The 15,255-nt window shown below is 33.9% G+C and overlaps 1 protein-coding gene across 1 annotated transcript in view; it reads left to right on the top strand.

The window, feature by feature from the left end:
• Positions 1-226: 226 nt before the first annotated feature.
• The window catches only part of LOC121319034 (mucin-19-like), a 39,282-nt gene continuing 24,253 nt past the window's right edge, over positions 227-15,255 (top strand). The window contains exons 1-22 of the mRNA XM_041256261.1: positions 227-323; positions 664-693; positions 855-902; positions 4,711-4,914; positions 5,206-5,354; positions 7,141-7,192; positions 7,311-7,390; positions 7,616-7,808; positions 8,660-8,779; positions 9,056-9,176; positions 9,289-9,427; positions 9,935-10,027; positions 11,152-11,224; positions 11,337-11,474; positions 11,661-11,810; positions 12,145-12,233; positions 12,610-12,736; positions 12,985-13,225; positions 13,920-13,960; positions 14,469-14,554; positions 14,787-14,938; positions 15,026-15,164. Of these exons, the coding sequence (XP_041112195.1) occupies positions 275-323; positions 664-693; positions 855-902; positions 4,711-4,914; positions 5,206-5,354; positions 7,141-7,192; positions 7,311-7,390; positions 7,616-7,808; positions 8,660-8,779; positions 9,056-9,176; positions 9,289-9,427; positions 9,935-10,027; positions 11,152-11,224; positions 11,337-11,474; positions 11,661-11,810; positions 12,145-12,233; positions 12,610-12,736; positions 12,985-13,225; positions 13,920-13,960; positions 14,469-14,554; positions 14,787-14,938; positions 15,026-15,164 (2,514 nt within the window). The 5' untranslated portion in view covers positions 227-274. The remainder of the gene's footprint in view (positions 324-663; positions 694-854; positions 903-4,710; positions 4,915-5,205; positions 5,355-7,140; positions 7,193-7,310; positions 7,391-7,615; positions 7,809-8,659; positions 8,780-9,055; positions 9,177-9,288; positions 9,428-9,934; positions 10,028-11,151; positions 11,225-11,336; positions 11,475-11,660; positions 11,811-12,144; positions 12,234-12,609; positions 12,737-12,984; positions 13,226-13,919; positions 13,961-14,468; positions 14,555-14,786; positions 14,939-15,025; positions 15,165-15,255) is intronic.

Genomic DNA, 15,255 nt, shown 5'->3' with positions numbered 1-15,255 from the left:
ATCATAACATAGTTGCAAACAACACATTTGAAAATATCCCAAAGTAAAATCAATAAACTAGTTTTTGAAAACATAAGGAAGACAATTGTTGTGTAGATTTTACCAGTTTGAAAACACTGATATAGGATCAGTTTTATCTGGTTATATACTGTAGTGACTGTGCCTTCACTTCCTCATACTATTCAAAGTGGCCGGTATGAAAACGCAATATAAGAGACCGTAACAAGGAAATTTTGCACTCTGCATTTGCTGATGCTCGTCACCATCTAATAACATGCATCTTGCAGTGATAGTTCTTCTGTGTGGATCTTCTCTACTAAAAGGTAGGTCATCCTAAGATTAAAATGAATTCATTTTTAAAATGTATGATAGGTATAAGATAAACATGCATTCTCACATATCTTGAGCTCACATCTTATTATTAATGTTTTGTAATGTTATGTAATGTTACTGTATCTTTGTAGGTACCAGTCAGCTAAGCACTTACACTTGAATGCAAGATTAAGTAGAAAATGTAGAATAATATTTGGTTATTTGACAGTCTTGTAGCCTTCCATATCAGCCTTGGACACACTAATGTGTAAGTCTCAATATAATAATAATAACAATAATAATAATAATAATAATACAATGCTATGCTTTTTGCTTCTTGTTCTTTACTAGGCGTCATTACAAGCACCAGTGGGTCTGATGGTAAGTTATTGCAAACCTTGCAGATTCTTTTTAGTCTTAGGAGAATTGTGTATCCCAGATTAAAATAAATTTACTGTTTATCCTGAAAAGTCTTATTATAGACTACTGCAACTATAGTTCTCATTAAATAGATGTATTATATTTCATACTTGTATTTTCAGGCATTCCAACGGGTATTGGAAACATGATTGTTAACAATGTCAAACCAGGTATGTAAAAGTTCCAATTGTTTTTACAAATGCAGATATACATAATATACAAAGGACTACAAAAACATGAGATTTCATCATTTAAATTGATGTAAACTGTACATCATAAGACTTACTAAAAAGGAATGTCCTTCATTACGTGTTAAACTGTGGATATTTACACCTGGAAATGATCAAGTAACTGCCTGGGATAGCACATGTTATTCAGCATTTTGTCTTGTCTGCCACATTAGCTGGGATCCAAGACATGGTGTCATACTTTGCACATGTTCTGTACTGAGACGTCCATGCAGGTACATGTGAAGCCACCTTCAATCTGGGAGTGCAATTTAAAAATTAAAAAAAAAGGTCAAAATGTAAAAAAAATAAAATTTACCCAATACACACACCTTACTTAAACAGTTGTAGCAACACATGAGAAAACGTAACACAATAAAATAAAAAAAAGGTCATTATGTGCTCTTTAAGGCAGATCTTTTCGTCATGTAATTGTTTTTACAGTGATATACATGAATGAATTGTCAATTAATAGTTTTTAACATAAATGTAACAATTTCACTTTCACAGTAAATACTTTTTACATTGTGATTTTGGTAAGGAAGATTGTTTTTCTTAGTTCAGTAATTGTATTCAGTATTTTAACGTATCATAAAAGTATTTCAAGATTTGCACCAATATGAAAAGTAACTACATTAATTGTTAATAATACTTCCCCCAATGTTGCAGGAGGCACATTAAACAACAGTCAACTTGTCCAATCAAAGCAATGAGTTGAATTATATACTGTATTTTTTTTTTTGTTTTGTTTAAATCATAACTCTGGCTTGGTCTACATGCAAATTAAAAATAAGTCCCTCCTTTTTGGTAGACAAAGAGAAGGAGATGCAATACCTTTTATTGGATTAACAAAATAAAAATTAATCATAAGTTTCAAGACCTCAAAAGTCTCTTCTTCAGGTGAAAGTAGGAAAGAAAGATTGAAGTATGAAACTTTACCTTTTGTGGGTAGAAAATTTCAGGCAATTTGGGTTCATATGTAGTTTTCTTGGGAGGGTATATTTAAATATTCCTGTCAAGTATTCCAATTTGGCTTTGCGCAATAACTGATATCATGCAGCTTCCTTAAACTGGGTTTACAAGAAGCTTTTAGGTTGTGTTGAAGAATCACAAGTGCACAGCCTGGATCATTTGGCCAACAAATAAATAAATAAATAAATAAACAAACAAACTAAAAAAGCAGGGGAAACAAAACAGAAACCCAGACATAGCCTTATATAAATACCAAAAAAAAAAAAAATCCATGAGTGTGCTTGTGCTATCCATATATAATTTGCTAAACAGTTTTTGACTGCATGTATATTAAGATGCATATTCTACATGTACATATATAATACTGTATATACAAGATTTCCTACTGATTCTTATGGTAGCCACGAATGATAATACATAATGACAATAGATAATACATAGTGTTCTTATAATAATAATAATAATAATAATAATATAATAATAATAATAATACCTGCATCCAAATTCTGGAGGGACAGTGCAAGCCTCTTGCCAATATAGCCTTGTTGTTGTATGTTTTGTTACTGTGTATCTAGTGCACCAGTAGCCTATATCAGTTCAACAAGTTCCTCAGCAGATTAAGCCACTCAGTATTTTTGTAACTTTAATATAGCTGGGAACTAGAGCAAGTGGTGACTTGTATTATTTCTGCTGGCTAACAACTGCACCAGGCTTAAAACTTAAAGAAGTAAAACTTAATTTATTGAGCAAGACAGATTTCCAATAACAACAAAACTATATATATATATATATATATATATATATATATATATATATATATATAACCATATTCCGGCTATAAGTCGACCACCCTCGGAGCCTTGAAATGCCCTAAGCCTAAGATTCAGTCATTATTATTATTATTTATTATTATTATTATTATTATTATTATTATTATTATTATTATTATTATTATTATTAAGATTATTATGTGGGGGGAAAAGTGGATGAGTACACTATAAACTCTGATAAGTCAAGTTTATTAAAATGTAGTTTATTAAAATATAGTAGACTTACTGCCTTAATATAATTAAGTTTAGCTACTCATTTAATTTTTGTTACAACTTTCTCTGGGGCGGACTAAACTCATAACATGTATATTCATGCAACTTAATCCATTTTACTTTCATAGTCAAGTTAGTTTGAACATTTTTATTTCACTTAAACAATAAAAAGTTAGCTGAGGTAACAGAATGTGCAATCAACAAGCTATTAGCAGCCAGTGCTGCACTTCTGCTTATATGCTTATGGCAGCATTTACAAGTGCTGGAACCAGGCAGATGCAGAGAGATAGACAGAGAGAGAAGGGAGGGAGGTCACATCTGCAGACTGACCACTGAACGGGGGTGGCAACACACAACACAAGGAGAACACATGTAAGGGAGCAAGTGGAGGGCACAAGAGACGAGCAAACACAATACACTTGTGCAACCGCACACACAAAACAACAACACAATAAACAAACCATTCCAAAAATAAATTGTACAAGTCCCGCAAGGGTTGTTGGGAATCTAGTTCCCTGATTTGATTTACATTTGAACAACTAAAGTAAATTTGAATGTTCAACTAACTTAAAATGGATTAGTGTTATGAAAAAAAATTTGATTGTTAAAGTCAATGTTACTTGATTTAATTTATTTAGACTTTGGGGTTTACAGTGTATGGCAGTCTATTGTAGATTACCTACTAGTATTTAAAAAGTGTACTGTACCAAACATTTTGACAGCAACATTTTTATATCATTTTTGTAACCTAAAGTGCTGGTATTGTAGCTCTGTTCCTAGATTACCATAAGGATCAGAATTGCTTAAACCATGGTCCTGTAGGAAAATTATATATGTACATGTATAATATGCTTATAATAAATCTATATGCCATCAAAAATGTTTAGCAAATAATAAGAATAGTACACAGCGCTTTATGGATTTAAAAAAAGTGTAACGCTGTGTCTGTTTTTTGTTTTGTTTTCTGTGTTTTTTTTTGTTGTATTGTTTTGGTGGCCAAATGAAGCATAGTTACTTGTGATGCTTCAACACAACCTAAAAACTATGTGGAAACCCAGTTTACGAAAGCAGTATGATATCCATTAGTCATGCAAGACCAAATTGGAACTCAGACAGAAACATTTAACTATACCCTCCAGTATTTTAATATTCATTAGGTTATTTGCATTTGGAAGGAAAATTTCTCTGACTAAAAGAAAACTTAATGGAAACCCACACTACCCGAAAGGTACTATCAAAATAGTGTGAGAAAATGGTGAGATTTATTTTTCTTTTTCCATGGAAACCAAGCATGTGTGTGTATATACACACACACACACACACACACACACACACACACACACACACACATATATATATATTAACATAGTTTTATCTAATGAAAATGCTATAGAGAATAAATAGCTTCAAATGACAAGCTGTTTGCTGCCACTTGCTTTTTAATGATATTTTCAATATGCTTTCTTCAGAAAAGCACCTTACAGGTCAGGTTTTATATTCTACATATATATATTGAACAATAGAAATCTGACTAATTGGAGACATAATAGAAATATTAATAATATTTGTGTTTGTTTATAATAAAAAAAATGGAAAGCAAAATGGCTTGTAAAACTACAGAATTATATGTATTAATTTGTACGTTATCAAAAACACTTTTTATAAAATGAATTATAGGCATTAATTGTTGTGTTACCAAAAACACTGATTCAGTATTTACTGTAATCTGATTGCAGTGGTGTGCAGTACATTTGGAAGTGGATCACTCAGGACCTTCAAAAACAACTTTCGCTATTTGGGATCAACTTGTGCGTTTGTGTTCAGCCAATCAGATGAGACTGATGCTCAGTTTCAAATAATAATACAGCGAGGGAAAGATGGTTTTCTGGCTAAAATTAAAATCAATGTAGACAATATTGAAACTGTTGTGGAAAATGGATGTTGATAAGACAACTACCCTTGTTAGTTTATAAAATTCATATACACTTTATTTTATACGCAGAAATATAGTTATAACATATATTATATATAATATATATAATATAATAATATATATATATATATTATATATAAATAATATTTATAAATAATAAAAACATAACATACATTCTGATTAAAATAGTCCATAGGAATATGCTAACCAGGCTGTTGGTCCAGTGTCTCTTCTGAATATAAATTGAATGTGCTTCTACTGTGTGTGTGTATTCCAGCATTGCCATTATGATATTTACATTACTTTGGAATTCACAGGATTTCCATTCCATTTGATCACAAATCTATTCATATCCATAAATACGGCATTTACACCAGACTGAGGAGTAGGAGAGAAGTCCTTTCAGTGCTGTGGAATAATCAGGGAAATGGTGTAGATGCACTTTGGGTAAGAGTCAAACTTTATCTACTCTAATTCAGATGTTTATTAATGGAATATGTATTATGGATATATCCTAAAAGATGTACTGTGGACACAGGCCTTAAGCTTTAACTTAAAGTAAAGATATACAGTACTGTGCAAAAGTTTTAGGCAGGTGTGAAAAAATGCTGTAAAGTAAGAATGCTTTCAAAAATAGACATAGTTTATATTTATCAATTAACAAAATGCAAAGTGAGTGAACAGAAGAAAAATCTACATCAAATCAATAAAATTGGTGTGACCACCCTTTGCCTTCAAAACAGCATCAGTTCTTTTAGGTACACTGGCACAAAGTCAGGGATTTTGTAGGCATATAGTCAGGTGTATGATTATACAATTATACCAAACAGGTGCTAATGATCATCAATTCAATATGTAGGTTGAAACACTATCATTAACTGAAACAGAAACAGCTGTGTAGGAGGAATAAAACTGGGTGAGAAACAGCCAAACTCAGCTAACAAGGTGAGATTGCTGAAGACAGTTTACTGTCAAAAGTCATACACCATGGCAAGACTGAGCACAGCAACAAGACACAAGGTAGTTATACTGCATCAGCAAGGTCTCTCCCAGGCAGAAATTTCAAGACAGACAGGGGTTTCCAGATGTGCTGTCCAAGCTCTTTTAAAGAAGCACAAAGAAACGGGCAACGTTGAGGACCGTAGACGCAGTGGTCGGCCAAGGAAACTTACTGCACCAGATGAAAGACACCTTCGCAATCAGAAGATGTCCAGCAGTGCCATCAGCTGAGAATTGGTAGAAATCAGTGGGACCCTGGTACACCCATCTACTGTCCGGAGAATTCTAGTCAGAAGTGGCCTTCATGGAAGACTTGCGGCCAAAAAGCCATACCTCCGATGTGGAAACAAGGCCAAGCGACTCAACTATGCACGAAAACACAGGAACTGGGGTGCAGAAAAATGGCAGCAGGTGCTCTGGACTGATGAGTCAAAATTTGAAATATTTGGCTGTAGCAGAAGGCAGTTTGTTCACCGAAGGGCTGGAGAGTGGTACACAAATGAATGTCTGCAGGCATCAGTGAAGCATTGTGGAGGTTCCTTGCAGGTTTGGGGCTGCATTTCGGCAAATGGAGTTGGGGATTTGGTCAGAATTAGTGGTCTACTCGATGCTGAGAAGTACAGGCAGATACTTATCCATCATGCAATACCATCAGGGAGGCATCTGATTGGCCCCAAATTTATTCTGCAGCATGACAACTACCCCAAACATACAGCGAAAGTCATTAAGAACTATCTTCAGTGTAAAGAATAACAAGGAGTCCTGGAAGTGATGGTATGGCCCCCACAGAGCCCTGATCCTAACATCATCGAGTCTGTCTGGGATTACATGGAGAGAGAAGCTGAGGCTGCTTAAATCCACAGAAGAACTGTGGTTAGTTCTCCAAGATGTTTGGACCAACTTACCTGCCGAGTTCCTTCAAAAACTGTGTGCAAGTGTACCTAGAAGAATTGATGGTGTTTTGAAGGCAAAGGGTGGTCACACCATATATTGATTTGATGTAGATTTTTCTTCTGTTCACTCACTTTGCATTTTGTTAATTGATAAATATAAACTATGTCTATTTTTGAAAGCATTCTTACTTTACAGCATTTTTTCACACCTGCCTAAAACTTTTGCACAGTACTGTATGTTTTGTATTGTAGAGCAATGAATGAGTCTTGCTATAGGAGCTTTCATAATATCATAACAGCTTAATCCAAATTATATTTTATTATTTCCTTTTTTCTAATAGATGAATCTTAAATCTGATTATCAAGAAACATCACATGGTCTATGTGCTGATGGTAATAATTATTTATTTTGCCTGGGGGGGGGGGGGGGGGGGGGGGCGCATATTCTCTGACAACTTTATCATTACAGTACATAAATATACACTTAACCCATTGTTGTTGTTCTTTTTAGCAAGTAATCAAGAAAGTAAATTTTCTAATGAAGTCTGTGAAGACATAGATGTCATACCAACATGTGAAGGTGTCTTCCTTGTAAGTGTCAACTAATTCTGTACAAAGAAAAATAATTCACCTAGCTGCGGTAGATGTTTACTGTTTGAAGCACAGTTAGTTAGTTATACCAGATATGAGAAGTTAAGATAAGATAAAACACATCCTCGTAACTAATATAAAATGTGCCCTTTTTTGTTTTGCAATATATTTAATCAATTTCTCTTTAAGCTAAATAAAGCACCATGTGTACTCTTTTTATTTTAGGCTTGCCAGATGACCATATCAAGTTACTTAATGTCTTGCAGTGGACCATTAACCTTTGATTATATAAGCACTTGCCAAAAGGAGTTTTGTAATGGCGTACAAAAAAAGGAACGTGTGTGTCCTGTTTTTGAAGAAATGACTCGTAACTGTGACACAGTCACAGATAGAATCTACAGCTGGAGAGAGGACTGTTGTAAGTAATTGTGGATTTCAATACATTATAGTGTATTAGGATAAAGTTTGAGGGAAAAATCAGTAGGATTTAAAATAAAAACTAATAACAGATGGAAAATAAATATTAACTACCTAGTTACATGAATTGAAATCCTAACAAAAATTAATTAACCCGGAGGTATATAATGAGCTATTGCAGATCACCTTGGTTGAAAACCGGCAGAGACGTAGGATTATAGAGATCTGTGCCAGACACCTTCCAAGTATGATCCCAAGGCTGTCTGGATTGGGAGCAGTGGGCATTTTCACATGAAATGCGGGTTTTCCATGTGAAAATGGGTGTCGAGTTCCCATGTCACTCTCACGAGTAAATCAGATTTACCCTATCCCTCTCTGTGGCTGTTATTTTCGGCCACAAACCTGATCCTAACGAGTTCTCCTAAACGAGCATGTGCATCGCCACTTCACGTGTAAATAACCGCAGATGGAATCTCCCCCATTGTGTGTATATATATATATATATATATATACACACACACACACACACACACACACACACACACACACGTTTATGAATCTATTTCTTCTACTTTACTTCAAAGTCTCATGTGATTGTATGAGGCTCGACTTACAAAGATCTTTGGTTACCCGACTTTCATGTTTTGAACAGGGATCTAATTGTAAAATTCTGTTTACTATTTGAAACTTTTAAGAAACATACATTGATTATGCCACATTTAAAGATAAAAGGGATCAAATACAAAATTGAATATAGACATGATAAACTCACAATTAAAATTATTGAATGATGTATATATCTGTGTGATATAAACTGTCATAGTAATAAGTATTTTTGTTCTCATAATAAAGCTACACCCAGCTGCCCTGGAAACCAGGAGTTTAAAGATAATGGCCCAGCCTTCATCCAAACTTGCTCAAATCCAACATATTCCGATAATACAAAAACAAGCACTTGCGTTTGCCCAGAAGGTAAATATATATATATTCGGAATGTTTAAATCAGGAGAGTGTGTCCACTAACTCTCAGTAAAACTCCACAAAGATATTACTCTTATGAACAGTGTTTAAGTATTTGTAAATGTTTTTACTACATAAAAACAGTTTTGAAATGTATATTATTTACATCACTTGTTAATTATGCTACATATACAGTAAGTAGTCATATTGAAGATAAATGTATACTGTTCCTTAAAACAATACATACATTACATATCTTTAAACTCATGTTTCACTCTCCCCATAAAGGTGAAATTCTTGATGACCGCCTAGGACAAAATAATTGTGTGAAACAGACAGATTGCCCCTGCAAATTTGATGGACAGATTTATAAACCAAATAGCACACGTACAGCATTGTGTGAATCATGGTGAGTCCAATTAATGCCTAATAATAATAATAATAATAATAATAATAATAATAATAATAATAATAATACTTTCTTCCATTGCCTAAATATATTTGAAACATTTTCTTATCAGCACTTGTGAAGGTGGAGAATGGAATTGTCAAAAAAAGGATTGCCTGTCAATGTGCACAATTGAAGGGGGGTCTTTCATCCATACATTTGATGGCAAAGAGTACACACTGTATGGAAACTGCAAGTACTATGCTGCTATGGTAACTTATGTTTCATGTTTTACACTTCATGTGTATTTTCATTATAAAAATAATATTTAACATGAGTTCAAATGAAAGCAAGAAATTTTACCAACAGTGACATCAGAGTATTCATATAGTTTCCACAGTTTCGAAACTCCAAATTCACTTTCCATTGTTGTGAGAATGTGATATAGCACGCACATATCACCCACATTCCTTATGCTATAGGAAGCATGTGGCCGAAACATGGTACAACTTAAAAGGGTGGGTAAATCATCTTCTCCGCTAAAAAGCCTTGCAAATTGACCAAAAATGTTTTTTTAATTTTTTTAATGGAAACATCCCAAAGCCGTGCTAGGTGTTCACGAGACTTCAGGAGTGAAAATCCCCTTGTGCTGTAATCTCACACAGTGTATTCATTTGAACAGCAAAAATACCATGCAAATTCAGCAACCGTCTGAATAACTTAAAATGTCAATGTTTTCCATTAAACATTTTTTTAAATATTTCTGTATATATTTATAGGGGGATGACTGGAAATTAATAATTCAGCAAAGTAAGTGTGCCAGCAGAACAACTTGCCTGACAAGTGTGGGACTTGAAATCACTGGTAACGAAGTAAGTTTTCAGATTGAGAATATGTGTATTTTTAAATTAAATTGTGTGTTTGCAATGAAAGGCAATTAATGTCAGATTGTTAATGCAATCTGACACCTTGGCCTTTGCTACTTTGTTGGTTAGATGCCTGATTTTATTTAATTGGAAGTGGGTTGTCCGACCCTCACATGTCCACTGGATTCGGGATGTCATGCAATTTCTCAAATTGGAGAAAACAAAATAATTGTATATCCACTAGAAAATGTTATACTGCAAGGAAGCCCTTCTTCTGCTTTGTTGATTAATTTAAACTGCCATCCCTTTCCTGAATTTTCATAGATCCACATTCAGACTTATTGTTGACCTGTGTGACCACAGATGAACAAACTTCTCTTTCCATTTTGTGTTGTGTGATATAAGTCACATTATAAGGTGGAATCTCTCTGTTGGGGAGGGAATGGGAGCGGTGACTATTTAGTTGTTTAACCAAATTGTTTCTGATAATTTCAGCAAGCCTACATGTCAAAGGTCAAAGGTTAATTTGCTTGCTCTGTTGAAATCAGTTGTATATTCTTATTTTTGTTCAATGTTTTTAATAATGTAGTGACGCAGGTAACAACAGTATGGACTGGATGGTTTTTAAAATGTAAAAGGACAGTCACAAAATGCAGAACCTGATTGTCTGAGATGGACTATGAGGTTTAAAATATTATTATTCATGTTTTGAAGGTCATTATTCAAATGGAAATGAAACCTAACAGATTCCACTTAGCTAATACAACATTATTCCATCGATTCATTTGAGCATCAAATCCTTATGCCATATTCAAACTGAGTATAAGCTCCCCTTATAACATTTGCTGATGATTTTGCTTTTTATCATCTGGACATGCTCATCATGGATGTAATGAGTTGATTTTATTTGGTGGTAGTACAAATAGAAGTAGTATTAAATTAGACAAACATTTCAACAGGAAGTCTTGGTCAACATTCAGTTGAAGAGCCCCTTTAAACTAGAGGGGTGTGTGTTTGGTTTCATTCCACTGTTTACTAATGACCTGGAAGATTAACAATACAAGTATATGTGAATATATTAAAAAGGCAATTGCATGCTTATATAATGTATTTATTTATTTATTTTACAGACAGTCACTTACACATTCACTGAAGACAACATTTACATTGATGATAAAACCACTTCTGAAAGGTATAATTCAGGTAAGTAAAAAAACAAACAAACAAAAAAAAAAACTATTTTAAAGCAGTTGCAAAACAAACAAACAAAAAATGCATTTTATACCTTTATTTTTATTTTTTTATTTTTTTCCAGAAAATGTGAAATTTTTCCCGCAGTCTTCATTGTTCATTCAGGTTCAGACAAAGTTTGGTATGAAGATGCAAATTCAGAGGAGTCCTTTTATGCAGCTGTATGTGACATTACCTGTCATTGCAAAGGGGGTTACAAAAGGTAGGACTGCTGCGTGGTTTACCTGTTATAGTTTATCTGTGTTATTTTCACTCTTCAACTTGTATTTAAAATGCACAATGTAAAAGTACTCTTGATTTTCACACGTGTGCAAAGAAAATGATTAATTACTTGATTCACCAATTCACAGAATCATATGTTGACTGTTACTGTCCATGTAATCTTTAGGGTTGTGTGGCAACTACAATGACAAAATTGATGATGAATTCATGGCAAGCAGTGGAATTGTGGAGGATTCCAAATCCTTTGCCAAATCCTGGAGGAGACAGACACAAGAGTGTGCCGAGATCTCTCCCATCTGCATGAATACAGACAATGGTAAGAATGTCATTCCAAAAACAGGGGTTTCTTGTTTTGTTTTCATTTTTTTTGTTTGTTTTTTTTGCTATTAAAACAGGCATTGGTCAAATTTCTGCTTGTGTTTTTTAGTGATTTAAGTAATATGAGCAGTTGGAGGTGAACTCAAAAGACAGATGCTATATCTAAAATGCACCTGGCATTGCAATTGGGCTTGACTAATGCAGAGTAGAGAAAAGTATGGGAAACTGTAAATTCTGTGCAGATTAGCTGCTGCATGGTAAACCGTTTCAAGGGTCTCTCTTTCTTGATGTTCTGACAGATTCAAAAATATAATATGTTTATGTTATTACAGAAAAATATGGAAAAGAGAAATGTGCCTACCTGAATGACCCTGTATTTGCTAATTGCCATTCTCATGTTGATCATGCATCTTTTCTTGAGGTAAATGATATAATTGTATGATATAATAAATAACAAATTTCCATTTACAAATGTACTAAAAAAAGACAATACCAACGTTCAGTAGTAATGTGTAAATTAGTTGTGTACTCTTTTGAAATGAAGTTGCTGTTTCATTGTTGTTAAAAGTATAGAATTGACAGCTGTGTATTACAATAATAGGCTCACAGGCTTGTTCGTCCATGAATAATTAACATGGTCAAGCCTGATTTGGCCGTCATATATGGCAACTGTGAACATTGTTTATGCAGTACAGAAATCCTGAGATTGCTATAGCATAATAGACTTACCAAACATTTACAAAAAGGGGAATGAGTTTTGTTTTAAAATTAACATTTGTTTGTTGTTTTCTTCCCAGAAATGTATAAGTAGTGCAAAATGCTGTGCCAATCCTGCAGAATGTGTGTGTGTAGCACTGGGTAATTATGCGAAGGCCTGTGCTGCTAAAGGTTTGATTGTGGAAAACTGGAGAAATGACGATTGTGGTAAGTTTCATTTTCTTGAGTGGGTACTGTAATGTATAGTTGTTTTTATTTTTTATATATATAAGTACAAATACACAATTTGCAATGGTACTGTAGGTTAAACCTTAAGAGCTTTGTTTTGACATGCAGTATGGTTGTCAATCTTTGAATTCTGCTTCATAGGTGGAAGTAGCAGTCATTTTACTGGAAAACTGAAATGTGTTTAATGTGTTAGTTGGTCCTAAATCCAGTTTGTCTTTTTTTAACAGATGTGGAATGTTCTAACAATCAGAAATTTTCATACAACATGAAGGCCTGCAATAGTACATGTCAGTCTCTATCAGGGTCTGACTTTGCCTGTAAAGTGGAAGATGTCCCAGTTGAGGGATGTGGCTGCTTAGAAAAACATTTGAACAGCAATGGGATGTGTGTAGCAGAATCTCAGTGCCCGTGCTATTATGGTCAAACTCCAGTTAGTCTGGGGCAAAATGAAATTGATGGACATTCCTGGTGAGTTTCTTCCTACAAGAAGACGTTACCAAAAAAGTATATTACCTACTCATTAATACAAGTCCTCTACCTAAGCTGTTTACTACGAGTTAGGTTTCTTTATATGTCTGTCTTTCTTTCTGTCTGTCTGTCTCACTCTATGGCTAGTATGTTTACAATGACTTTTGGAACCCAGACATCTATGTTCATTTTCTAGATTGCACTTCTAATTGTACTATAGTTTTCTATATTTTGGAAATGCACAGTCCAAGTGGAATGCCTAGATGGGGTAGGGCATTGCTAGTTTAGTATGATTAACAGTGTTCCATGGGTCAATGCATCAAATGGCAAGGCACTTAGAAGTCTGTTAATAGCGTGGCGATCATAGCATGCTACTACGGCAAGCCTCTTTAACATTTAATCCTCAATTTCTGATATCAGCAATTATATTACTGATATCAGTATTTTTTTCTTGATATCAAAAATGGAATTTTGTAGATCAACAATTCTAAATAGAATTGGTTTTGTAACTTTCACAGTTTGCATTTGCTTACAAAATATGTGCACATTTTCCACTGGAGTAAAAATAGTTCCAAAAGCATCCAACAAATGTTCTAATGTAATGCATGTGGTAGTGGTATGTGATAAGTTTGTAAATATAATGGGCCAAACAGAAAGTACAGACGTTTGTGATTTCATTTTTTTTTTCTTTCAGTGTTTGCCAAAATGGAAAGCTTGACTGCCAACCACTGAAAAGTACGTTGTATAACAAGAAACATATTAAAATACTCAAGTCTGTATTTTTGAGCTCTGTTACACTGGTGAAGTGTAGCTGCTATTGCAATCATATAAATAAGTTAATACAAATATGTAATAAATATGGTGTATAATAATGATGTACTTTTCATGTAAAGTGGTGTAAGTTTGTCGGTATCCCATCAATTTGTCACACACTTTTCATCACCAACAATTCATCACCCGCGACAATTCATCATGGACAATAACTCACAGATTAGGGTTAGGGTTACTAGCGCCACACCGGTCATTTTCACCTGTAGCATTTTAAACAGCTGTGATATGATAATGTACCCTCTGTGATGAATTGTCGCTGGTGATGAAATGTTGATGATAAATTGTTGGTGATAAATTGTCATAGACCCAAGTTTGTCAGGCCATCCACTCCCCATACAACATGAATGGGCAGTTATTTACAGAAGATCATTTTTAGTGTGATTATAACTTTTACATTGTTTATCTTTTTAAGACTGCACAGGGGGCAAGAAATATATCAGATGTTCTCAATATTCAGGCCCAACATCTGTCAAAACATGTGGAAGTCTAAATTTACCAGTAAGTCCAATTTATATTGTTTATATTAAAAAAAAAAAAAAGTTTAAAGAGCTAAACATATTTAAGTAAATTGCTGTGTAAGTAATGCGTTATTTTAAATTCATGGAATAGGAAATTGAACATTTAGCACAGGAATAAATAAAGTAAGGGAAATGTCAGATTAACTGATATACAGTTACAGCATAATAGTACCTTTTGATAGATCAGACACAAATTGTTCTCCTTTTTGTAGGCCAGTGACACCTGTGAAAGTGGCTGCTATTGTCAAGATGGATATTATGAAGATCATAATGGCAAATGTGTTAGTCAGGAAGAATGCACATGCTTATTTGGGGTCAAAACCTACTCTGCTGGGGAAACTGTCACAAGCGGATGCAACAATTGGTAGGGTGAAACATGTCTAAAGCAGTTTGAATCAAATAATATCTACAAATATAAATATGTAATATTTCTAAATCTGTTTTTGTTCAGCACTTGCATCAGGGGAAAGTGGAATTGTACAGAAGAAGAATGCAAAGGAAAATGCCAAGTTTATGGAGATGGACACTTTCAAACCTTTGATTTAAAGTGGTACAGCTACGATGGGAATTGTGAATATACTCTTGTAGAGGTAAGGATATGTACATTTCTAAGAGATTCACAGCTACCAACTTCATAATTTGTTGTTGTTGCTAGAATACAATATTTTGTCTAAAAAGTAT

Source organism: Polyodon spathula, chromosome 7 (genome assembly GCF_017654505.1).
Source record: "Polyodon spathula isolate WHYD16114869_AA chromosome 7, ASM1765450v1, whole genome shotgun sequence".
NCBI classification, from domain to species: domain Eukaryota; kingdom Metazoa; phylum Chordata; class Actinopteri; order Acipenseriformes; family Polyodontidae; genus Polyodon; species Polyodon spathula.
Note: the sequence above shows the minus strand (reverse complement) of the source record. Positions and strands in the feature narration are given on the sequence as shown.